This window comes from Cervus elaphus, chromosome 16 (assembly GCF_910594005.1).
Source record: "Cervus elaphus chromosome 16, mCerEla1.1, whole genome shotgun sequence".
Classification (NCBI taxonomy): Eukaryota; Metazoa; Chordata; class Mammalia; order Artiodactyla; family Cervidae; genus Cervus; species Cervus elaphus.
Genome location: NC_057830.1, coordinates 16,586,887 through 16,613,809, shown reverse-complemented (window position 1 = coordinate 16,613,809; position 26,923 = coordinate 16,586,887). Strand labels below are relative to the sequence as shown.

At 41.0% G+C, this 26,923-nt stretch overlaps 2 protein-coding genes across 3 annotated transcripts in view; both read left to right on the top strand.

The window, feature by feature from the left end:
- The window catches only part of FKTN (fukutin), a 112,707-nt gene extending 100,099 nt beyond the window's left edge, over positions 1–12,608 (top strand). The window contains exon 11 of the mRNA XM_043927226.1: positions 12,589–12,608. Within this exon, the coding sequence (XP_043783161.1) occupies positions 12,589–12,593 (5 nt within the window). The 3' untranslated portion in view covers positions 12,594–12,608. The remainder of the gene's footprint in view (positions 1–12,588) is intronic.
- Positions 12,609–19,660: 7,052 nt separating this feature from the next.
- The window catches only part of TMEM38B (transmembrane protein 38B), a 61,595-nt gene continuing 54,332 nt past the window's right edge, over positions 19,661–26,923 (top strand). Inside the window, exon 1 of one of the 2 annotated variants that reach the window (XM_043927227.1) lies at positions 19,661–19,895. In XM_043927227.1, the coding sequence (XP_043783162.1) occupies positions 19,784–19,895 (112 nt within the window). In that variant the 5' untranslated portion in view covers positions 19,661–19,783. The remainder of the gene's footprint in view (positions 19,896–26,923) is intronic. The other variant, XM_043927228.1, reaches the window with a different exon arrangement.

Genomic DNA, 26,923 nt, shown 5'->3' with positions numbered 1-26,923 from the left:
AAACTTTAAAATGCTTTATTACTAAAAAATTAACTGTCATCTGAGCCTTCAGTGAGTTGTGACATCAAAGATCAGTGATCACAGATCAGCATAACAAATATACAATAACGCAAAAATGTGAAATATTGCAATTACCAAAAGGTGACACAAAGATATGAAGTGAGCAGATGCTGTTGGAAAAGTGGTGCTGATAGACTTGCTGGATACAGATTACCACTAACGTTCAATTTTTAAAAAACAACATTTGCAAAGCACAGTGAGGCAAAGCATGACAAAACCAGGTATTCCTGTATTCCTTGTCTTCCTCAGTCAGTCAGTTCAGTCACTCATTCATGTCTCTTTGCGACCCCATGGACTGCAGCATGCCAGGCTTCCCTGTCCATCACCAGCTCCCGGAGCTTCTGTATGTCCGTTGAGTCGGTGACTCTATCCAACCATCTCATCCTCTGTCATCCCTTTCTCCTCTTGCCTTTAATCTTTCCCAGCATCAGGGTCTTTTCTAATGAGTCAGTTCTTTGCCTCAGGTGGTCAAAGTATTGGTGTTTCAGCTTCAGCATCAGTCCTTCCAATGAACACCCAGGACTGATCTCCTTTAGGATTCACTGCTTGGATCTCCTTGCAGTCCACAGGACTCTCAAGAGTCTTCTCCAACACCACAGTTCAAAAGCATCAATTCTTCAACACTCAGATTTCTTTATAGTCCAACTCTAACATCCATACATGACTACTGGGAAAACCATAGCTTTGACTAGACAGACCTTTGCTGACAAAGTAATGTCTCTGCTTTTTAACATGTTGTCTAGGTTGGTCAGAGCTTTTCTTCTAAGGAGCAAGCGTCATTTTATTTCATGGCTGCAGTCACCATCTGCAGTGATTTTGGAGCCCCCCAAAATAAAGTCTCTTATTGTTTCCATTGTTTCCCCATCTATTTGCCATGAAGTGATGGGAACAGGTGCCATGATCTTAATATCAAGCCAACTTTTTCACTCTCCTCTTTCACTTTCATCAAGAGGCTCTTTCGTTCTTCTTCACTTTCTGCCATAAGGGTGGTATCATCTGATTACTGATACTCTCCTGGCAATCTTGATTCCAGCCTGTGCTTTATCCAGCCCAGCATTTTGCATGATGTACTCTGCATATAAGTTAAATAAGCAGGGTGACAATATACAGCCTCGAAGTACTCTTTTCCCTCTTTGGAACCAGTCTGTTGTTCCATGTCCAGTTCTAACTGTTGCTTCCTGACCTGCATACAGGTTTCTCAAGAGGCAGGTCAGGTGGTCTGGTATTCCCATCTCTTTAAGAGTTTTCCAGAGTTTGTTGTGATCCCCACAGTCAAAGGCTTTGGTGTTGTCAATAAAGCAGAAGTAGATGTTTTTCTGGAACTCTCTTGCTTTTTCAGTGAACCAACAGATGTTGGCAATTTGATCTCTGGTTCCTCTGCCTTTTCTAAATCCAGCTTGAACATCTGGAAGTTCATGGTTCACATACTGTTGAACATACATTCACATACTGTTGAACATACAAGACCAGGAGCTGACTGTGGCTCAGATCATGAATTCCTTATTGCAAAATTCAGATTTAAATTGAAGAAAGGAGGGAAAACCACTAGACCATTCAGGTATGACCTATATCAAATCCCTTACGATTATACAGTGGAAGTGACAAATAGATTCAAGGGATTAGGTAGGCAGAGTACCTGAAGCACTATGGACAGAGGTTCGTGAAATTGCACAGGAGGCAGTGATCAAGACCATACCTAAGAAAAAGAAATGCAAAAGGCAAAATAATTGTCTGAGGAGGCCTTATAAATAGCTGAGAAAAGAAGAGAAGCTAAAGGCACAGGAGAAAAGGAAAGATATTCCCATTTGAATGCACAGTTCCAAAGAATAGCCAGGAGAAATAAGAAAGCCTTCCTCAGTGATCAATGCAAAGAAATAGAGGAAAACAACAGAATGGGAAAGACTAGAGATCTCTTCAAGAAAATTAGAGATACCAAGGGAACATTTCATGCAAAGATGGGCTCAATAAAGGACAGAAACGGTATGGACATAACAGAAGCAGAAGATGTTAAGAAGAGGTAGCAAGAATACACAGAAGAACTATACAAAAAAGATCTTCATGACCCAAATAACCACGATGGTATGATCACTTACCTAGAGCCAGACACCCTGGAATGGGAAGTCAAGTGGGCCTTAGGAAGCATCATTACGAACAAAGCTAGTGGAGGTGATGGAATTCCAGTTGAGCTTTTAATCTTTGGTATTCTGTTAATTTCATAATTATGTATGTCTGCATAGGTTTTCATTTATGGTATAATTCTGGTTGGAATTTTCAAATCTTGGTCCTCTCCCACCTCCCTACATCATTCACCATTTTTTATTTTTTGCTCATTTTGAACTCTTACTGGATGTATGTTAGACTCCCTATATTGATTTTTTTTTTTACAGCTTTTCTCTTATTTGTCTTTTTACCTTTTCTTATATTTTCTTTTTTAAAAAATTTGTTTTTTAATTGAAGGATAATTGCTTTATGGAATTTTGTTGTTTTCTGTCAAACCTCAACATGAAGCCCTATTGGACTTTTACTGCTCCATTCATCTTCTTTCATCAAATTCTTATAATGTACTAAGGACTAGAGGTTAGGTTTGATGTGGGTTGAAGTCTTGGGACTTTGTGAAGCTGACTGCCTTGACTTCATTCAAATCAAGTACCACAGACATAGCTCTGTGAAAAAGATGACTTCTTTATGAATGTAGCAATAGTTGATTTTTTTAACCTAGAAGATTAAAAAGTTTGGCTAAGATTAAGAAAATTTGTTGAATAGAAAATTCTTAAAGTTAGATATTCATAAGATATACTAATAGAAAATCGTTACTGAATTCATGCTGGCAGTTTTTCCCCTATGTTTTGTGTAGATCTCAGGATTTCTTAAAGCCAGACTCCAGCAAATCTCTGAATGTGGAATACTATGAATGAGCCTCTCCTCTCCAGTTAAACAGCAGGGGATGCACTCTCTAAGAGGTGCTAGTGCTAAAATGGGAAAGGAGTTATGTATCAGGTTAGAATACACAGGATACCAAAGCAAAATCCGGATATCTCTGAGTGTTTTTGCCTAGGATCCGTTTCTAAGGTCACAATGGAAATTCCCAAATGCAAATGCAACATAAGAATCAAAGTCCACTGTCACATCTGGGATTAAAGCCAGAGAAAGTTAACTGATAGGAAAGATCAGAGAAATAACATCACCAAGAGAGTAGACAGGAGGTTCTAGTCTTTGTCCCCCCACACAGAAACGACAATTTAACAACCATCTGTGAATACCTTCATTAGAGCTCTGGAATCGAGTGTGAGGTCACAGCATCCCATTCTATTTTCTATTCAGAGACAATAGAAAAGATACAATGAAAGGGTAAGAAGAACAGATTCATTCTGTGCATGTCACCCTTCCCCAGGCTGGTACAGCACAATACTGAAAGAGATCTCTCTGACTTGATCGTCCACCACGAGGGAAGGAAAGGCAAAGTGAGAGCCCGACTTGCCCTGCCTTTCAGACTGCAACTTGGGAGACCCTTTTCTGTCACACTTCACCCAAAACCCTGAGAGAATTGACAAGGCTAGATCTCTGGGAAGTCGCTAAGAACAAAGAAAAGGGGTGCACAGATCTCAGCGGCTGCCTTGCAACACCCAGTAGCAAGCAGACCACTCTTGATCCCTGGGACCAGGTCCGTCTGCCTGTGGACCCCAAAGCCAGCCCATGAAGAATCTCTGGCTGGGCTAACTGGTGGAGGGCTTTCCCTCCACCTTGTCGGGGCTTTCTCTGACAAGCCCTCCCTGACAAGTCTATAGAGACTGGAAAAAGATGACAGCTTCTTCAAATGTGGAAACACCAGTGGAAGGCTACAAGGATCATGAACAAATACCACCAAAGGAACAAAATCAAGCTCCAGTAACTGACCCTAAAGAAATGGAGACCTATGAACTGCCTGACAAAGAATTGAAAACAGTCATCTTAAAGAATCTCAGTGAGCACAAGAGAACACAGATAGACAACTAAACAAAATCTGAAAATCAATACATGAACACAACAAAAAGTTATAGTAAGGGAAATCATAAAAAAGAGCCAAACAGAATTCTAGAGCTAAGGAATGCAGTGGCCGTAAAGCAATTATACTGCAACAAAAAGAGAATACAATGGTTGAACTGAAAATTTCAATAGAAATATTCAACAGTAGACCGAATCAAGCAGCAGGAAAAATAAAAAAACTCAAAGACATGTCATTTGAAATTATCCAGTTTGAGGAATAAAAAGAAAAAAGAATAGAAAAAAGTGAAGAAAGCCTATAGGGCTTATGGCATATCTTCAAGAAAGCAAATGTATTTGTGGTAGAAGTCTCAGAAGGAAAAAAAAAGAAAGAAAGAAGGAAAGAAAAGAAAGAAATAAAAGAAAACTTATTTAAAGAATAATGTCTGAGAATCCATTGATGAATGGATAAAGAAAAAGGGGTATGATGGAATATTATTCAGCTTCAAAAAAGAAAGAAATACTACTGTTTCCTGCAACAACGTGGATGAACTTTGGGGGCATCATGTTATGTAAAATAAGCCAGACGTAGAGGACAAGCACTGTACAATATTGGTAACATAAGGAGCCTAAGGGCTTCCCTGGGGGTTCAGACGATAAAGAATCTGCCTGCAATGCAGGAGACCCATGTTCGATCCCTGGGTCGGGAAGATCCCCTAGAGAAGGGAATGGCTACCCATTCTAGTATTCTTGCCTGGAGAATTCCATGGACAGAGAAGTCCGAATTGTTACTATGGTGCCTGACCAGGGTGGGCGATTTCAGTCAGTGTGCTTCCCCTAACACTGCCTGTACAATGTTGCAAACCTCCGTCCATAGTTCTTCAGGCACTCTATCATATCTAATTCTTTAAATCTATTTGTCACTTCCACATATAATCATAAGGAATTTGATTTAGGTCATATCTGAATGGCCTAATACTTTCCCCTACTTTTTCCAGTTTAAGTCTGAATTTTCAATAAGGAGCTCATGATCTGATCTACAATTATGTTCGTGATCTGAGAAGTAGAGTGCTCTGCAAAATAGTTGTCAATAGTGACTGCAAGGCAACTGTTCCTCCACCTACTTTAAACAGAAATTGTTGCGTCAGTTCATGGACTTGGACTTGGACTTCTAGGAGACAGCTGTGACAAATTCTAGACTTGTAGACCTGAGTCCTGATCAAGTCCCAAGTCTTGTTTATTTAGTTAGTAGCTAGACACACTGTGGATTAATATCAGGAGATAAATATCTACTATTCAGAGACCTGATTTGCTGCCATGTGATTGGTTAGGAGCCTCCTGAAAGAAATCCTCTGTTTCATAGCCAGGGATGGCAGGCAAAACACTGTGGTGTACAACATGGGGTTATGACTCTAGTGTATTTGCTAAGCAAGCAGCTATTTTCCAGACTTTCTCAACCTTCTGGGTCTGGGTTAAGGGCTTATCCTCCAAGAGTTCTCATAGTACCCTGTGCTTCCTGCTGTTGGTACATATATAGTAACTATGGTAAGGATATAGTACTTACCAAGCCATATGACCTTTGTTCATTGGTCTGTATGCCACTAGGGAAAAGCTTCTGAGAGCCCTGAGGTGTTTTTCATCTACACAGAAAGTAGTTCACCTATACATAAAGATGCATGAACCAGCCTGTTAGAGTTTCCTCACAAGAGCCCAGTGTAGATGGTGGTGATGGTGGTCATTTTTCATATAACTGTTGAACCATTCACCATCCCCATCTGAATGGCAATCTCTGGGTGAGTTGTTATGTTCTCACCCTGCCACCCCCCCGGCCACTACCTCTCATGATCTAGCAGCCTGGTGGAGAATAACTGTTCAGTGAATTCTGAGCCTGACTCTAGGTTCCCTTGCCATGGAGCTCTGAAAATGCAACAAAATTTGCATAGTTGGAACCCAGATTATGTTTTCTCACACAACAGCACAAGACTCTTAACCCTACTTAGCTAATTTTACTTCCCTTTCAGGAAGAAGAAGATATCCCTTATAATATGCAGAGGCACATAATTGAGGGCCCCCAGAGTGGACTTGGTATCTGGTGACCATCCCCACCTCTCACCTCCACTCCCACTTTTTAAGCAGCTCTGTCCTTAGTGTAAAAATTTTTTAAAAAGCAAATGATTCAAGGAGCCAATCATTAAGACACGAAATTACTGGCACCTAATGAAAAACTCCAGGATGATTGTTATTGACTTCATCTGCTCTGGAAGGAATTCTTTTAGTTCAATATTTACTTGACTGCATTGGGCCTTAGTTGTAAAAGCACATGAGATCTCTGTTGCATCATGCAGGATATTTCATTGAGGACCACGGACTCTCTAGTTGTACCTCAGTAGTCGTGGCACACGAGCTTGAGCTTCATTGATCTGTGGCATGTGGGATCTTAGTTCCCTGACCAGGGATTGAACCTGTGTCCTCAGCATTGCAAGGGGGATTCTTAACCACTGGACTACCAGAGAAGTCCCATGGAAGGAATTTTTTAGAAACAAGAGAGTATGGAACTAAGGGAACTGCAGACAGCTTAGGTATTGTGTAACCTCTGATGGAGCTGATGACATGACAATGCCTTTAAATGGACTGCAAAAACTTAACATGAATCAGGATAGGCTTTTATACCTTGGCTCACCACACTACTCCCACAGACACTGGGTTTCTTTTTTTTTCCCATTTATTTTTATAAGTTGGAGGCTAATTACTTTATAATATTGTAGTGGTTTTTGCCATACACTGACATGAATCAGCCATGGATTTAAATGTATTCCCCATCCCGAGCCCCCCCGCCCCACCTCCCTCCCCAACCCATCCCTCTGGGTCTTCCCGGTGCACCAGCCCCGAGCACTTGTCTCATGCATCCAACCTGGGCTGGTGATCTGTTTCACCCTTGATAGTATACTTGTTTCAATGCTGTTCTCTCTAAACATCCCACCCTCGCCTTCTCACACAGAGTCCAAAAGTCTGTTCTGTACATCTGTGTCTCTTTTTCTGTTTTGCATATAGGGTTATCATTACCATCTTTTTAAATTCCATATATATGTGTTAGTATACTGTATTGGTCTTTATCTTTTTGACTTACTTCACTCTGTATAATGGGCTCCAGTTTCATCCACCTCATTAGAACTGATTCAAATGAATTCTTTTTAATGGCTGAGTAATATTCCATTGTGTATATGTACCACAGCTTCCTTATCCATTCGTCTGCTGATGGGCTTCTAGGTTGCTTCCATGTCCTGGCTATTATAAACAGTGCTGCGATGAACATTGGGGTGCACATGTCTCTTTCAGATCTGGTTTCCTTGGTGTGTATGCCCAGAAGTGGGATTGCTGGGTCATATGGCAGTTCTATTTCCAGTTTTTTAAGAAATCTCCTCACTGTTCTGCATAGCGGCTGTACTAGTTTGCATTCCCACCAACAGTGTAAGAGGGTTCCCTTTTCTGCACACCCTCTCCAGCATTTATTTCTTGTAGACTTTTGGATAGCAGCCATCCTGACTGGCAAGACACTGGGTTTCTTCTGGAGAGACAGAAAACCTAGTCAAGGCCAGATTGCCTACCAAGCCCTGGTAAGTTTGTTAGAAGATGTCTTTCTTCCTCTTTAAATGAAAAAATTTAAAATATAATACATGTATAAAACATGCACATATCATAAAAGTGCAACTCTATGTATTTTCACAGTGAATGCACCAATATCATAAAACAAAACCAAAACTCCTGCCTTGAAGAATATCCATTACATTACTCTGTCTTCTGTCTCCATATACTAGTTTTGCCTGTTTTTAAGCTCCAGTTAACTTATATGCAGAGGACATCATGAGAAACGCTGGGCTAGAGGAAGCACAAGCTGGAATCAAGATTGCTGGGAGAAATATCAATAACCTCAGAAATGCAGATGACACCACCCTTATGGCAGAAAGTGAAGTAGAACTAAAAAGCCTCTTGATGAAAGTGAAAGAGGAGAGTGAAGAAGTTGGCTTAAAGCGCAACATTCAGAAAACTAAGATCATGGCATCTGGTCCCATCACTTCATGGCAAATAGACGGGGAAACAGTAGAAACAGTGACAGACTTTATTTTTGGGGGCTCCAAAATCACTGCAGATGGTGATTGCAGCCATGAAATTAAAAGACGCTTGCTCCTTGGAAGGAAAGTTATGACCAACCTAGATAGCATATTAAAAAGCAGAGACATTACTTTGTCAACAAAGTTCCATCTAGTCAAGGCTATGGTTTTTCCAGTGGTCATGTATGGATGTGAGAGTTGGACTATAAAAAAAGCTGAGCACCGAAGAATTGATGCTTTTGAACTGTGGTGTTGGAGAAGACTCTTGAGAGTCCCTTGGACAGCAAGGAGATCCAACCAGTCCATCCTAAAGGAGATCAGTCCTGAATATTCATTGGCAGAACTGATGCTGAAGCTGAAACTCCAATACTTTGGCCACCTGATGCGAAGAGTAGACTCATTGGAAAAGACCCTGATGCTGGGAAAGATTGAGGGCAGGAGGAGAAGGAGATGACAGAGGATGAGATGGTTGGATGGCATCACGGATTCGATGGACATAAGTTTGGGTAGACTCTGGGAGTTGGTGATGGACAGGGAGGCCTGGCGTGCTGTGGTTCATGGGGTTGCAAAGAGTAGGACACGAATGAGCGACTGAACTGAACTGAACTGAAATGGACTCATGCAGAATGTATTCTTTTTTTAAAAAGAAATCTCTGGTTCTTTCTTTCAGCATTATGTTTGAGATGCATTGATATTGATGCAGTAGCAGTATTTCATGATTTTCATTCCCAGGTGGTGCTAATGGTCAAGAACCTGGCAATGCAGGAGACATAAGAGACGTGGGTTCAGTCCCGGGGTTGGGAAGATTCCCTGGAGGAGGGCATGGCAACCTACTCCAGTAGTCTTGCCTGAAGAATCCCACAGACAGAGGAGTCTGGTGGACTACAGTCCCTGGGATCACAAACAGCCAGACACAACTGAAGTGTCTTAGCACACACACATATATATTACATATGTAACAGAGTTTATTCATTTTATTCATTTGTAATTTATTCATTTTGATGAACATTTATTCATTTATTCATTCATTTTGATGAACATTTGGGTTATTTTCATTTGGGTTTTATTAAATCATGCCTCTATGAACATTTGTATACGTATCTTTTGGTAAATATATGATCTCTTAGGAATGGAATTGCTGGGTCTAAGGATATCTGTGTTCACTTTTAGCACATACCACCAGTTTTCCAAAGTGGTTGTATCAACTTATACTCTTAACAGCAGTATAAGAGAATTCAGGTTTGCTTAACATCTTCAGCAGCACTTGTTATTTTATCTCTTTCATTTTAGCCATTTTGATGTGCATATTGTAGTACCTTGTAGTCTTAATTTGCCTTTCTATGATGACTATTAAAGTTGAGCATGTCTGCATATGTTTATTGGTTATTTGTATATCCTTTTTTGTAAATTAGCCCCCTCGTGGCTCAGAAAGTAAAGAATCCACCTGCCAGGCAGGAGACCCAGGTTCAATCCCTGGATTGGGAAGATCCCCTGGAGAAGGAAATGGCAACCCACTCCAGTATTCTTGCCTGGAGAATGCCATGGACCGGGGAACCTGGCAGGCTACAGGCCGTGCAATCACAAAGAGTCAGTCATGACTGAGTGACTGACACTTTCTTCTTTCTTTTTGTAAATTACTTGCTCAATTTCTTGCTCAGTTTTGTACTGAACTTTAAAAATACTTGTTCTCTTCTACTTATTAATTTATATGAGTTCTTTTTATTTTCTGGGTAAGACTCCTGTGTTGGAGACAAACACATACAGCAAGTATCTTCTACTTTGTGCTTGTCTTTTTATTCTCTTTATAGTGCCTTTGGTAATTGGAAGTTCTTAATCTTAGTGTAATCCTATTTATCAATTTTTTCTTTTAGAGTTAGAGCTTTTTCTGTGAAGACGTCTTTTGAATAGCAAGTTCTTTTTGGTATAACTTTTCACTCATCGGGGAGAAATTTTTGTTTGGCTCCTGCCAGGTGTTGACATCAGGAGTTTTACTATGGCTAGTCATTCATACCTTGTCACCCATGTGTTGCTTGCTTCATTAGCTTGACTTTTTTCACCTGACATTTTTGCTCTGGTAATGTTTGACTTTATTCCTGCTTATGCCTGCTGACTAAACCTCATCTGGTTCTCAGGTTGGATTTCTTAGTCTCAGTTACAATCTCACTGAGCAAACTTGCCAATTGCTCACTCTAATGAACCAGTCTCAATATCCCCATGTCTAATTTTATCCTTAGTCTCTCTTGGTTATGAATTTGTAACAACTGTTGGCCCAGTCTTAACCTCTGTCTGGGAGTGAATGTTCCCAGCTCTTCTTTAGAATATGCCCTGGATAACTCTTCTTCTTCTTCTTCTTTTTTTAACACTGGCATATAAAAGATGAATTTAGAGGATTGGAGGTCCTGCTAATGACTTTTTCTGAACTGAACTAGTAGATTTCAATGTATATGACTTATGACTGAGAGAATGTGATAAAGTGAAGTCACTCAGTCATGTCTGACTCTTTGCAACCCCACAGACTGTAGCCTACCAGGCTCCTCCATCCATGGGGTTTTCTAGGCAAGAATACTGGAGTGGGTTACCATTTCCTTCTCCAGGAGATCTTCCTGACCCAGGGATTGAACCCAGGTCTTCTGCATTGTAGGCAGATGCTTTTACCATCTGGGCCACAAGGAAAGTATGAGAGAATGTGATAAGAGAACTAGAAAACCTCAAAAAAAGCCTTTGGTTAAAGCAATAGCATTTTCTTCATGTATTCAGGGAAGCATTATTATTTTTATTTGGGTGCACATTATTATTATGAGGTATAGTGCTAAAGAGAAGGAAATAAGAAGAAAAAACAACACAAAATCAAAAAGGAGACAAGTAAAGGAGAAATGCCTGAACTTGTTCTTGGAATGTGTGTATGTGTGCTCAGCTGTGTCTGACTCTTTGCAACCCCATGGACTGTATCCCACCAGGCTCGTCTGCCCATGGAATTTTCCAGGCAAGAATACTGGAGTGGGTTGTCATTTCCTTCTCCAGGGAATCTTCCTGACCTAGGGATCGAACCTGCATCTCCTGCATTGGCAGGCATCTTGGAATGCTAAGGACATTTTACTGAACTTTAGTAAGCCTGCACCCTTTTTTATTGCACACTGATCATTCTGATCATTGTTTAGGTCAATACATCCTGTGTGCTTAGTCACTAAGTCGTGTCTGACTCTTTGCGATCCCACGGACTGTAGCCCACCAGGCTTCTCTGTCCATGGGGATTCTCTAGGCAAGAATCCTGGAGTGGGTTGCCATGCCCTCATACAAGGGATCTTCCTGACCCAGGGATCAAACCCACATCTCCTGCATTACAGGCGAATTCTTTACCCTCTGAGCCACCACGGAAGCCCTCATATGTTTAATATTAGTGTGTTAATCTCAAAGGAAAATTAAAAAAAAACAAACTGCTGAAACATAATCTAATATCATATAGATAATATTTATGTATAACAAAGAGCTAAGCAAGGGAGCCATATTTCTATGCATTTTATATTTATTAACATGATTCTTCTGGAGTGTTTTACTACTAAAGTAATAAAAATATGAAAGTAGGAGACAGTTCTATTGTTATCTTGTTGCAGTGTGTGTGCATGCTCAGGTCAGTGTACTAGAACACAAATTTGAATGCTTTTATATGTAGGTATTTTCTATGAAATTAAGTCCAAATTGAATTGTATTCATGATAAGAGAAAACTAAACTACTTATGATGTTGGGTAAGTAAATTTTGAATAATAACAACTAACATTTATGGGATTTCTATTTGGTAGGCACTGTTCATTACATGTCAACATATTTAATCCTCACAAAACTGCATGAGTTATTTTCACCATTTTAGAAATGAGAAAACTGAGGTGTAGAGAAACTTGTGTGAGGTAACTCGGTGAGCAAGAGCCAGAATCAGGATTTGACTCAGGACATCTGGCTTAGCAACTGCACCCTTAACCACTATGTCTCTAAAGTTAGTGTAATCTATAAACTTTAGAAGTTAGAAAAGCAGTAGGAAAGGGACTTCCAAGTTCCTCTTAAGAGATCTAAATATCACAGAAGAGTCACAAGTAAAATTTATTGAGCAGGTACCATGTGTCAGGTACTGGGCTAAGCAATTCATGCATATGCTCTTTTAATTTTTCATTAGGTTCTGATTATCTGTCAGGTTGGTTTGGTTTTTCCTGTTTGTTTCCCTTTAAATGTCTTACGTAATTTTTAAAGGTTACACTCCATTTATAGTGACTGCAAAATATTGGTTACATTCCCTGTGTTGTACAATATATCCTTGCAGCCTATCTTACACCCAGTTGTTTGTACCTCCCACTTCCTCACCCGAATATTACTCCTCCCCCCACTGGTAACCTCTAGTTTATTTTCTGTATCTGTGATATGCTCTCAATTTTGAAAACAACACTGTTAAGTAACTATTGTTATTCCTAGGTTAAAGATGAAGACAGAAGCTTACAGAGATCTAGCAACTGCTTTTTATAAGGTTACACAGTAAGTAGAATGTCTAACTCTAGAGCCTGTGGATTCTGTTACCACCCTTGTACACCATCTCCCAAGATGAGAGAGTTTCCCAAATGAACTCCTTGATATAAAGTCAAGAATATAATTTGGTATGTTACTTATGGCTGGCTAAGCCTAACAGAAAGGTAGCTGAAGAGATGGAGGGGAAGACTTTGGCCTTATGATCTGATGGGGCTAATCTGAAAGATAGGATACATAGGTATTGAGTAAATGAACATTGTAGATAACCTGATAGTACAACTGACTATAGTGGAGATAGGAAAAACTTTATACAGGGTTCTCAAGCTGGATTTCCAGTTTTGTGAACTGTTTGGAGGGGAAAAAATAGATTTCCATGGTTAAACATTTTGAGAAACTATCCCCTTGTTCAGTTCAGTTCAGTTCAGTTGCTCAGTTGTGTCCAACTCTTTGCAACCCCGTGAATCACAGCACACCAGGCCTCCCTGTCCATCACCAACTCCTGGAGTCCACCCAATCCTATATCCTCTTGTAAGATAATTTTAATGCCTATAAGAAGTTGTGCTAATATTAAAAATATTCTCTTTAGCTTTTTTTAAACTAAGGAAATATTTCTATTTTTGTATACAAAACTGTAAGAATACTTGGCTTCATAGATAATAAATGCTAAGAGATTTTTACATTTTAGAGAGTTTACATCTTCCACAACTTACACAGATTTACAGACATTGAAGGAACATACAGTGATTGACGCAGTCCCTGGAATATATGTTATATCTATAGATATACACCATTTTAGAGATATACATACAGTTCCACTAATTGAACACTGACTTAAAAAATAAACTCAGGAGATATGTAATGTAGATGTTGTTGTTTCATTGTTCAGTTGTGTCTGACTCTTTGCAAACAATGGACTGCAACCTGCCAGGCTCCTCTGTCCGTGGGATTTCCCCAGGCAAGAATACTGGACTGGGTTGCTATTTCCTATTCCAGGTGATCCTCCCAATCCAGGGATCAATCCTGCATCTCTTGCAATTCTCTTGCATTGTAGTTGGATTCTTTACCACTGAACCACCGGGGAAGCCCCAATGTAGATTTTTTTTCTGTATAAAATCTGGACAGCTTGGGGCTCAAGCAATGTGTTTATTTGTCAGTTGTCATATATGGACAGCTTTCCATTAAAATGACTTCTTTCCATAATTATGGGTCAGAACCCACCTGTGACTACATTGGCTCTGTTTATACTTATGGAACTCCCTGTTATTTGGACATATTTATGACTCTTTAGGTAGGTGAGATTCCTTTTGTTTGCCCAAATATCAGGTGCACATTGTGTTCTTTTTACTAATGTTTTGGTTTAATCAACTCATCTACACAGATCACTGACGTTTTGTGAGCTTCTAGCTTTAGCTTCATGCATTTTCTTTTAAACTTCACTCACTCTTTAAAAATTTCTTCTATTTGCCTGTCTTTGGTATAACAAGATGTTAATTGAAATTTTAAAAATATTTATTTATTCATTTATTTTTGGTTGTGCCGGGTCATCATTGCTGCAGCTGGGATTTCTCTAGTTGTGGAGAGTTGGGGCTACGCTCTAGGTGCCGTGTGCGGGCTTCTCATCGCCGTGGCTTCTCTTGTTGTGGAGCACAGGATCTAGGGCGTGTGGGTTTCAGTAGTTTCTGCACATGGACTCAGTAGTTGCGGCTTGCAGGCTCCAGAACGCAGGCTCAGTAGTTGTGCCTCACTGGCTTAGTTGTTAATGAAGCATGGGGGAGTTTCCTGGATCAGGGATTGAACCAGTGTCCTCTGCATTGCAAGGCAGACTTTTAACCACTGGACCACCGGGGTAGCCCTTAATTGGGATTTATTATATTGGAATTCCAGGTAGAGCTCTAAAGACAAAGGATGTTACCTTCACATTCTAAAGAGAAGAGCTAGGCTGTGCAAGGGCGACTTAATTAAAGATAAAAACCAGTAAGAGATCAAAAATCTGAGAGAAAATTCCCAGAAGGGAGTTCAAACGGTTAAGAGTGCTGTGTACTTCTACTCCTTTCTCTGTGAGGAAGGAGGTGCTCCCTTCCCCAAGCCAATTCAGACTCTATTTAAACAGATAAAGGATCATTTTTTTCTGGCATAGCAGCAAGTCCAAGAGAGATAACTGATACTATCAGTTATCTACTGTTTTCTTGACCCTTCTTCCATGGTCACAGGGCATGCCCCAGCTCAAGGCAGAAAAAAAAAGAGAAGGGCCTGTCTCAAGGGCATAGTCACTTTAATAAGAGAAGCCACATTATTTTCATCCACTTGTTTGTCTCTTCCACATACCACACTGTCTTGATTATTATAGATGTACAGTAAGCCTTAAGATTGTGTGGTGTCAGTCCTTCAACTTCATTCTTCTTCACTTTGTCTTTGGAAACATGTCAAACAGATATACTTCATTTTCATTTGCCAATATTCTAACACATGGCCACCCCTTGCTGAGAGACTGGAAAAAACATATTAATGTTTTAACTCAACATACAAAGTTGGATATGCCTGTTGGGTTAGCCATCTGATGCTATTTGCCATAACTTCAGGTGTTGGGGAAAACTTGCTTATCCAGAGGTCCATGGCATCTTTGTGAAACTCACAAATGTACCCCATGAATGAGTCAGCGCTGGGAGCCTTCTGTAGAGAGTATCAATAGCAAAAAGAAAAACAAAAACTATAACAAACACTTGTGAACTAGAAAGCCTTTTGTTCCTTTTCTATAATTTCCTTATCTGATACCTTGACCCTGGAGGACACAGAAGGCGTAAGGGACAGAAGATCAGGAAAGGCTGAAAGACCACCCCATGCCCCTTTCCCCCACTGTAAGGCTCTGGGCCAGGCAGACCTGAGCTGAGGGACTGGGGAAAAACTCTGAATTAGATGCAACATTGACATTTTAACTGGATTGGATTTTTAACTTTTTAGTATCTTAAATGATGAGGAAGTAATGGAATTTGCTGACATAAAGATAAAGGTTGGGGCTTTGTCTGGAGGATAATAAATCCACTTTCTGATGGCCTCACTGAGTTCAGCCTCTTCAACACACTGGTTATGCTGGAAACTACAAACTTCTTTAATCCTGGCTCTTGACCCACAGCCCTGACTCCTAGTAGGTCTTTCTTGCTCTCATCTGGTAGCCTTTTCATTGCTGTGGGGATGCTAGATCTGTCAGTAAAAGTAAATCTGTCTCCTAAAGTTTTAGGAGAACCATTTGGGTTGTATGGGACCAGAGAAGGCCCAGTAGGGAGATTGATTATAACAGGATAATAACCAATCCTGGTCTGTCACTGCCTGCCTTTGTGATCTCTCTCTACTTCTGAGTTGCCTTCTCTGAAATAAATGGCCTAAAAATGATTGTAATAGACACCTCTTGTGATGGCTGTGTGACTCCATCCATTCTCAGGACACTGCCTCCGATACCTAGGGAAGTGACCCAACATCCCTCCGAGGTGATTAACCAGGAGAGGGCATCTGTCCCAGGAGAGAGCAGGCTTTGTTTCCTGGCAGTATTGAATTGGGGACACAGAGACTAAACAATGTTGACATTGACTATCATTAGTAACTACGAGCAGCCCACACCCACCTGCTGCTGCCGGCCTCAGAAATGCCCAACTTTTTGCTCTTTTGGGGGATTGATGGCTGATTTCCTGGTAGCCTTTCAGTAAATCCCTCACTTTGTTTAAGCTGTTCAGAACTGTTTTATTTGACTCACAACCAAAGTTACTTTTTTTAGAGTCCATTCAACTTGCACAATTCTATTATCCTTTGATTTAATGGTACCTGTTACTCTTGAACGGAGGTGAATAATAACTTGGAGGACCGGTAACCATAGACATCTGGCAGCCATGGCACCAGTGGGTGACTGCAGTTTTGGCAGTCCTTATACTGATGAACACTAGAGATAGCCCTTTTAATAACATCAGATTGTTAAGTAGGTAAATTTGTACTTGTTACACATGGAGAATATTTTTAGTGTAATAGTTTATATTACAGGTGTAAATGATGTTTACAGAAAAAGATTTTAGTTTCCAGTGTAAGAAATGTAAGCCAAGTTATTATTTTCAAGTCACCACATTAATGCGTATTATTAGATATACACTGAATCTAAAGAGTTGAGTATATAATTCAACTGGTTTATCACTTAAATCTCATTTGCCAGCATTTCATTGTATTGATTGAATTCAGGGCAATTGATGCTCTTTAGTTAATCCTCCTTGATAATGCAGACCATTAAAAAGTAGAATTAAAATTAAACATATTTTGTCTTAAATGTCATACATTATTACACTATAATTTGAAAATGCATAGTTATCAAATCCCTATAAAAATAACTTTAGAATGAAAATACCTAACCAGATACTAAAGATTAGAAGTGAAATTGGCTCCTCTAATGTGAAACTTCCTCATCATGGACACTTCATGGTTTTTAAAAAGTTATTGTTATGACTTCCCAAAGTGAAAGGCATGCCACTCAGTGGATAGAAAGCAGTATTGCAGATTAGTAGCTACCTTTGTGGTGGGTTTCCCATGTGGCGCTAGAGATAAAGAATCCCCCTGCCAGTGCAGGAGACACAAGAGACGCAGTTTCGGTCTCCAGGTCAGGAAGATCCTGTGGAGTAGGAAACGGTACTCACTCCAGTATTCTTTCCTGGAAAATTCCATGGGCTAAGGAGCCTGGGGGTTGCCATCCGTGGGGTCCCAAAGAGTTGGATACAACTGATCAAGTGACACACACACAGATGTACATCTATGTGGTGCTGGGTTTTGAGATGCTGTCAACTTGGTCCAGGGGATAAATGATCAAGTTATGCAGAATTAACTTGATGATTAATATTAGATGCATATCGATAATATTTGTATATGCATTATGGAACATGCGGTCCAAAATTCATTTTTTATAAAGTAATTCTGAACTAGGAATTTTTTGCTCCCCCCCCACCCCCTGCCTCAGGGACATTTGGCAATTCTGGAGACATTTTTGGTTGTCACAGTGTGTGTGTGTGTGTGTGTGTGTGTGTGTGTGTGTGTGTGTGTGTGTGTGTGTGTGTGTGTGTGTGTGTGTGTGTGTGTGTGTGTGTGTGCGTGCTACTGGCATTTATTAATAGTGGGTAGAGGACAGGGATGCTGTTCAACATTCCATAAGATATCCCATAGGAATACAAATTATTCAGCCCAAAATATCAAGAGTATTGCTGTTGAAAAACTTGGTGTATGACAATTAGTTTCACATGTTTTTATACTAAAAATGCTTCGAATATGTTTAGTCAAAACTCTTTTCCAGATTTCATATGATTAGGCCAGTTTTGCATTCTATTATATAAGCAATACTTTTATAATTTGGATTTCTTTTGTCTGCAATAATTATGTAACTTTGTAAACTGCTTCCCTGGTGGCTCAGAGGATCAAGTGTCTGCCTGCAATGCAGGAGACCGGGGTTTGATCCCTGGGTTGGGAAGATCCCCTGGAGAAGGAAATGGCAACCCACTCCAGTATTCTTGCCTGGAGAATCCCATGGACAGAGGAGCCTGGCGGGCTACAGTCCACGGGGTCCCAAAGAGTTGGACTACTGAGCGACTTCACTTTCTTTCTTTCCAAAAGTCAGGGCAGGTTTTAATTTTCATGAATAATTTCCTCAAATCTTGCCTTTCCCTGTTACCAATTTAAAGTCTCCCCTCCTTTCATTGCCTGCTTCATTCTTTTCGGCCCACTTCATTAGAACAACTGAAGCACTGACCAGAAGCAAATACGGTGAGCACAGTTAAAATGTAGATAGAAGGTGTCTTTTTGTGAGGTTATGATTTCGTTTCTCTTAGATTAAAAAAAATTCTTTAGGCTCTAGGCAGGTGGGGGGGGGGGCGGATCTAGCATATTTTTAGTTTTGAAATAAAACAAGTTTCAGATTACTTGTAGAGTCTGAAATGATCACTTCTTTTCTGTTGAAATTAATGTTTAGGGTAAGCAAAATGTTTGATATATCTTTTAAAAAAAAATTCTAGTGCTTTTCACTCTTGCCCTATTGGTGTTAGTAATGAATTTAGTTATGCCTCAGAGTGATGTTGGCATAGACATATGATTTAGAGATATTATAGTATTTTAAGTCCAAGGACAAAACACATACTTTGTGGAGTTTAAGACATTAAAAGTAAAATTTTCGGAAATGACATACAAGTTCTGCCCCTAAATTCACAATACTAAAATTCCAAAGATAAAGAAATGTATAAAAACTGTGGAAAGAACACATTGAAACATCAAAATGTAAATAATCACCAGTTGCTTTTTTTCCTTAGTTTGGTGCAAGGTCACCTGGTAAGATTAGTAGCAAAGAACAAGTCTGCCAATGCAGGAGACATAAGAGAGTGGGTTTGATCCCTGGGTGGGGAAGATCCCCTGGAGGAGGGAGGGCTGGTGACCCACTCCTGTATTCTTGCCTGGAGAATCCCATGGCCAGAGAAGCCTAGTGGGCTCCGGTTAATGGGGTCACACAGAGTCGGATAAGACTGAAGTGACTTATCACGCACAATTCTGAGCGTCTCCTCTTGTGGACGGCGTTTATCCAAAATTATAGAACTTTATACTAAAAAGGGTGAATAAAATGTGTAAATTAAATAAAGCTGCCTTTAAAAAAAATTATAAAGGATCCCAGAGTCCTGCGACTTTATGTGGGTTTCATTTATACTTAGCATATTAGAAATAACTAAGAAACATTTAAAATAGTTCTTTATTCGTTTTAAAAATAACAAATGAACTGTTAACAGAAGTAATGCATTTTTTATTCATTACTTATGTTGCACTCATCTGCCCATTCTCCAGATCTGGCACAACCCCCTGCACCGAGAAGATGCTCGGCCCTTATTAGGAGAACAAGGTTCGGCAATGGGGGGTGCAGCCGGCTCATCCCGCTCACCCGCCAACCGCCCGCGCGCCCGAGGCTCCCGGGACACGCGGCCCCGCCCCTCCGCGCGCCAGCGTCTTGAGCCAGGGCGCACGCGCAGGGCTCCGGGAGGCCGCGTCGAGGAGCGCGCGGCCGCGGCCGTCCCCTCCCCCACCCCTCGCCGCGCACGCCGGGAACCCGTCTCCGCGGCTGCTTCGGCTGCGGCGGTCGGTAGTCGCGATGGACTCTCCGTGGAATGAGCTGACCCTTGCCTTTTCTCGCACTTCCATGTTCCCCTTTTTTGACATCGCCCACTACCTGGTGTCGGTGATGGCGTTGAAGCATCAGCCGGGTGAGTGTTGGGCGCCGAGGATCGTCCCCCTCAGGGACCCCTCACCGCGGGGACGGCCTGAGCGGGGTGAGCGGCCGAGCTGCCTCGCGCCGGGAGTCCTGGGGTCAAGCTAGAGGGGCGCCATGGAGAGGGGGCCCGTCCGACCGCCGTGTAGAAGGGGAAACTGAGGCCGCGGAGTAAGGTGGCCCCGGACCCCGCCAAAGGAGTCAGGGGGAGGAGTGCGGGGCCGCCCCACTGCCGCGGGCGGGACTGCCGGGACAGGTGAAGGGCGGCCGCAGCCACTTTTGGCAGTCCAGGACTGCCCTCGTTCGCCCTGGGGTGGCGCCGTCTCCCGGCGGTGCCCCCTCTTCCTTGGGAAGTATTTTTAAATGACCTGGGAACCGAGTTCCCGCAGACAGCAGGTCTGACTTCGTCGCTTGGACTAGTAACTGGTTCTGGACTGCTCTCCGGTTCTGAAAGTTGTGTAAACACTGAAATAAAATGCCTCAAGTAGGCACCCGCTACATTCCCCGTAACGCGAAGGTCTCCCACCTTGCTTAGCATGTTAGACACTGGTTGCTGAGAGGAAAGTGGATTCCCACTGGGGAGTCATATGAGTGACATTGCATAAGAAGAGCGCTTTGGTGTAGTTTCACTGCCAGTAGAATGGGTATGTGGTCTTAAAACAGTTTTGAGTTCCTTTAAGTGTGCATTACAGGGAGCAATGTTTGTTTTTTCTTGTATTTTTCATTTAGGATATGTTTGCTCCTGTATTACTTGACTTTTGCAGTTGTTCTGCCTGCCTTTTCATTTTGTGCTCTCGTCTTTTTTCCTGAGGTCAGGTATTTTCTTTGCCTTACTTTCTCCGTGTTGATGCTGCCTTTGATATGCACTGGCCTACAGTCAGTGAGTGAAGGCTTGAGGATGATGCTGTGCCTCTTATGGTCTGATTTTTCATTTAAAATTTTTTTTTAAAGTAATTTTTAATTTTTTGGCCGAACCAACACTGCATGTGGGATCTTAGTTCCCCAACCAGGGATGGAAACCGCACCCCCTGCATTTTGAAGCCTGGAGTCCTAACCACTGGAGCACTAGGGAAGTCTGTGGTGGTTTTTTTTTTTTTAAACTCATGGACCTCTGAAATGTTTTTAATTTAAATTGAGGTTGGTAGCTCAGTCTAAATCATTGTTTGATAAAAGTTTTGACCTGGATAAAGGGAATACTAGTGTATTAAATTGGAACAGATAATCATAAGAGACACGTTCCTTGATTTGAAAATAAGTATATTTTATTACTTTATCGTATTTAATACTTGATATTTTCTTGTATAGGTTAGATCAGAGCTTCTCCTAGTATGGTCCAGGAACCCCAGGGGTTCCTGACATTTCCAGCTCAAAATTATTTTTGTAATAATATGCAGGTGTTGTCTTTTTCACACTCATTTTCTTACGAGTATACAATGGAGTTTTCCAGAGGCCAAATGACCTGTCATACTGTAACATGTTGAATGCAGAAACAGATATGAGAATCCAGCTGTTTCCTATTTGAAGGCAGACATTAGAGAGACTGGCTCAAAAAATGTGACTTTTCTCACTAAATATTTTTTGCTTTGGAAAATAGTTATTTCATGAAGAAAAACATTCAGTGCATTTATTATTTTAAAAATGAATACATAAAAAAACTAAAGATTTTCTCATTTAAAATTTTTTTGATAGTTTTATTTATTTATTTTTGGCTATGCTTGGTCTTTGTGGCTGCATGAGCTTTCTCTAGTTGCAGCGAGCCGGGGCTCCTCTCCAGTTGCGGTGCGGGTTCCTCTGCAGTGCCTGCTCTTGTTGCAGAGCACAGGCTGTAGGGTGCAAGGGCTTCAGTAGTTGTGGCTCCCAGGCTCTAGAGCACAGTTTTAATGTTGTGGCAAAGGGGCTTAGATGCTCTGCGGCATGTGGGATCTTCCCCAGTCAGGGATCAACTTGTGTTTCCTGCATTGGCAAGTGAATTCTTCACCACTGAGCAACCAGGGAAGCCCTGATTTTTCTCATTTATAATTTCTAATATGCTAGATATTAATAGCTCGAATAAACAGAAGCTCTTTGGGATCTTCAAGAATTTTTTTTTTTTGAGTCAGACTTTTGAAAGGTTTAATTTACATATATTCACTCCTTTAAATATAAAATTCTGTTATTTTGGACAGACATACAGTCATGTACCTACCACCACAGTCAAGATATAGAAGAGTTTGATCATCCATCCCAGATTCCTTCCTACGCCTTCGTAGTCAGCCCTCCCCAAACCCCTGGCAACCATTCATCTACTCACTATTTTGGGAGGCTGTAGAGGAGTCCTGAGACCAAAATCTTTGAGGACCACTGGACTAACTGGACACTGATGCAGTATTCCACCTGGTGTAAAAATGTTATATTCTAGTACTAGTACTTGTGAATATATAAAAAGTATAGAATTCACACTAGCATATGAGATGAGTGCAATTGTGTGGTAGTTTGAACATTCTTTGGTGTTGTCTTTCTTTGGTATTGGAATAAAAACTGAGCTTTTCCAGTCCTGTGGCCTCTGCTGAGTTTTCCAAATTTGCGGATGAATTGAGTGCAGCACTTTAACAGCATTACCTTTTAGGATTAGAAATAGCTCACCTGGAATTCCATCACCTCCACTAGCTTTGTCTTAGTAATGCTTCCTGAGGCCCACCTGGCTTCACACTCCAGGATGTCTGGCTCTAGGTGAGTGATCACACCATCCTGGTTATCTGGGTCATTAAGACCTTTTCTGTACAGTTCTTCTGTGTATTCTTGCCACCTCTTCTTAATATCTTTTGCTTCTGTTAGGTCCATACTGTTTCTGTACTTTAGTGTCTGCATCTTTGCATGAAATATTCCCTTGTCATAGTTTCATTGACTTACACAAAACTGTGATCCACGTGATCATTTTGGTTAGCATGAGGGTGGCATAGAAGGACGTGCACTCATCTTCTGCTGTGAGTGTTTGGGAGTGTTTGGCAGAGGCTTGGGTTGACAGCGGCCTGCTGCGAAGTCAGAGGCACTGGCAGCAGCAGTCCTGGGAGGTGCAGCATGCTGCCATAAGTCCTTTTGGAGAAGGTCGGTATTACCCATTTAGTTTTGACTAATAGTGTAGGGTTTTTTTTCATTTATTTTTTCTATTTTCCTGGGTATCTTATTGGGCTTCCCTGGTGACTCAGCTGGTAAAGAATCCTCCTGCAGTGAGGGAGACCTGGGTTCACTTGGGTTGGGAAGATCCCCTGGAAAACGATGATTCTGTGAAAGTGCTGCACTCATATGTCAGCAAATTTGGAAAACTCAGCAGTGGCCACAGGACTGGAAAAGGTCAGTTTGCATTCCAATCCCAAAGAAAGGTAATGCCAAAGTATGGTCAAACTACCGCATAATTGCACTTATCTCACACCCTAGTAAAGTAATGCTCAAAATTCTCCAAGCCGGGCTTCAGCAATACGTGAACCGTGAACTTCCAGATGTTCAAGCTGGTTTTAGAAAAGGCAGAGGAACCAGAGATCAAATTGCCAATATCTGCTGGATCATCAAAAAAGCAAGAGAGTTCCAGAAAAACATCTATTTCTGCTTAATTGACTATGCCAAAGCCTTTGACTGTGTGGATCACAATAAACTGTGGAAAATTCTGAAAGAGATGGGAATACCAGACCACCTGACCAGCCTCTTGAGAAACTTGTATACAGGTCAAGAAGCAACAGTTAGAATTGGACATGGAACAACAAACTGGTTCCAAATAGGAAAAGGAGTATGTCAAGGCTGTATATTGTCACCCTGCTTATTTAACTTATATGCAGAGTATATCATGAGAAACGCTGGGCTGGAAGAAGCACAAGCTGGAATCAAGATTGCTGGGAGAAATATCAATAACCTCAGATATGCAGATGACACCACCCTTATGGCAGAAAGTGAAGAAGAACTAAAGAGCCTCTTGATGAAAGTGAAAGAGGAGAGTGAAAAAGTTGGCTTAAAGCTCAACATTCAGAAAACTAAGATGGGCATCTGGTCCCATCACTTCATGGCAAATAGATGGGGAAACCGTGGAAACAGTGGCTGACTTTATTTTTCTGGGCTCCAAAATCACTGCGGCTGGTGATTGTAGCCATGAAATTAAAAGACGCTTACTCCTTGGAAGGAAAGTTATGACCAACCTAGACAGCATATTAAAAAGCAGAGACATTACTTTGCCAACAAAGGTCTGTCTAGTCAAGGCTATAGTTTTTCCATTAGTCATGTATGGATGTGAGAGTTGGACTATAAAGAAAGCTGAGCACCGAAGAATTGATGCTTTTGAACTGTGGTGTTGGAGAAGACTCTTGAGAGTCCCTTGGACAGCAAGGAGATCCAACCAGTCCATCCTAAAGGAGATCAGTCCTGGGTGTTCATTGGAAGAACTGATGTTGAAGCTGAAACTGCAATACTTTGGCCACCTGATGCAAAGAGCTGACTCACTTGCAAAGACCCAGATGCTGGGGAAGATTGAGGGCAGGAGAAGGGGACGACAGAGGATGAGATGGTTGGATGGCATCACTGACTCAGTGGACATGGGTTTGGGTGGACTCCAGCAGTTGGTGATGGACAGGGGGGCCTGGCGTACTGTGGTTCATGGGGTTGCAAAGAGTCAGACCTGACTGAGTGACTGAACTGAACTGAACTGAACCCACTCAGTGTTCTGACCTGGAGAATTCCTTGGACTGTATAGTCCATGGGGTTGCAAAGAGTCAAGTATTTTATTAGGAAGTTGGAAAATGCTCTTTTAGGAGTGTTGGTTAGAAACCATATTTGCAGAATATTTTTGTCATTAATTTTAATTTCTTTTGCTTTTAATCTGTCCTCTCTTTTTTTCTTATTTAAATTTTCATTAAAATAAGCAGATTTCTTTAGTCCTGCACTGTTATCAATCTGAAAATACTCAGACTGCTATTTTCTGTTAGACATCCTAAAAATTTAATCCACAAAGATTTTTACTTGATTTTTCATACAAAATCTATTATTTTTTTCTTAATTCTCTGACCACTATTTTGCTATCTTCCCTCAAATCATATGTAGTTCATTAAGCAGCTGTTCGATTTATTAGGTCTAATACTATATTAGATGTTGAGGATACTAGGATGAAAGATATTCTTATATCCCTAGAAGAACTTGATTGTTCTGTTGTCATTGTCATCTTTTCCCCTTCCCCTGCTCATCCTCCCTTTCCTGTTCTTTCCTTACAGTGTCACATAAGGTTGTACTACCTTTCTTTCTTTTTTTTTTTTTTTAATATTTATTTTATTTTTGGCTGCACTGGGTCTCTCTTACTACACACTGACTTTCTCTAGTTGCAGAGAGTGGGTGCTACTGTCTAGTAGCAGTGTGCAGGCTTCTCACTGCAGTGGCTTCTCTTGTTTTAGAGCACAGGCTCTTGGCCTGTGGACTTCAGTCATTATAGCACATGGGCTACATCGTGGTGCACAGGCTTAGTTGCCCCACAGCACGTGAGATCTTCCCGAACCAGCGGTCGAACCTGTGTCCTTTGCATTGGCAGGTGGATTCTTTTTTTTTTCAGGCCATGACAGCTTTCATTTTATTATTTTTTTTTCATTGATTTTTATCAGTTGGAGGCTAATTACTTTACAATATTGTAGTGGTTTTTGCCATACACTGACATGAATCAGCCATGGATTTAAATGTATTCCCCATCCCGATCCCCCCTCCCACCTCCCTCTCAACCCGATCCCTCTGGGTCTTTCCAGTGCACCAGCCCCGTGCACTTGTCTCATGCATCCAGCCTGGGCTGGTGATCTGTTTCACCCTTGATAGTATACTTGTTTCAATGCTGTTCTCTCTGAACATCCCACCCTCGCCTTCTCACACAGAGTCCAAAAGTCTGTTCTGTACATCTGTGTCTCTTTTTCTGTTTTGCATATAGGGTTATCGTTACCATCTTTCTAAATTCCATATATATGTGTTAGTATACTGTATTGGTCTTTATCTTTTTGACTTACTTCACTCTGTATAATGGGCTCCAGTTTCATCCATCTCGTTAGAACTGATTCAAATGAATTCTTTTTAATGGCTGAGTAATATTCCATGGTGTATATGTACCACAGCTTCCTTATTCATTCATCTGCTGATGGACATCTAAGTTGCTTCCATGTCCTGGCTATTATAAACAGTGCTGCGATGAACATTGGGGTGCATGTGTCTCTTTCAGATCTGGTTTCCTCAGTGTGTATGCCCAGAAGTGGGATTGCTGGGTCATATGGCAGTTCTATTTCTAGTTTTTTAAGAAATTTCCACATTGTTTTCCATAGCGGCTGTACTAGTTTGCATTCCCACCAACAGTGTAAGAGGTTTCCCTTTTCTCCACACCCTTTCCAGCGTTTATTGCTGGTAGACTTTTGGATAGCAGCAACCAAGTGGGCTTTATCCCAGGAATGCAAGGATTCTTTAATATCCACAAATCAATCAATGTAATACACCACATTAACAAATTGAAAGATAAAAACCATATGATTATCTCAAGAGATGCAGAAAAAGCCTTTGACAAAATTCAACATCCATTTATGATTAAAACTCTCCAGAAAGTAGGAATAGAAGGAACATACCTCAACTTAATAAAAGCTATATATGACAAACCCACAGCAAGCATTACCCTCAATGGAGAAAAATTGAAAGCATTTCCCCTAAAATCAGGAACAAGACAAGGGTGCCCACTCTCACCACTACTATTCAACATAGTTTTGGCAGGTGGATTCTTAACCACTGGACCCCCAGGGAAGCCCCTACAGCTGCTGCCTTTCTTACACAATAACAATATTCATTTCAGATAACAGGCAAAACATCCCAGAGTCTTAATTCTAATCCTCATATATCTCTTTAGGTAGGTAGTATTGAACTCATTTTACAGATGAGGAATACTTTTATAGGAATAAAATAATTTTACTTAAGTCACATAGTTTAGTTAATCATAGAGCTAGTTCTTGGGCTAATGTCAAAGTTCTGAACTTTTCTTTAGCTCTCTTTTTG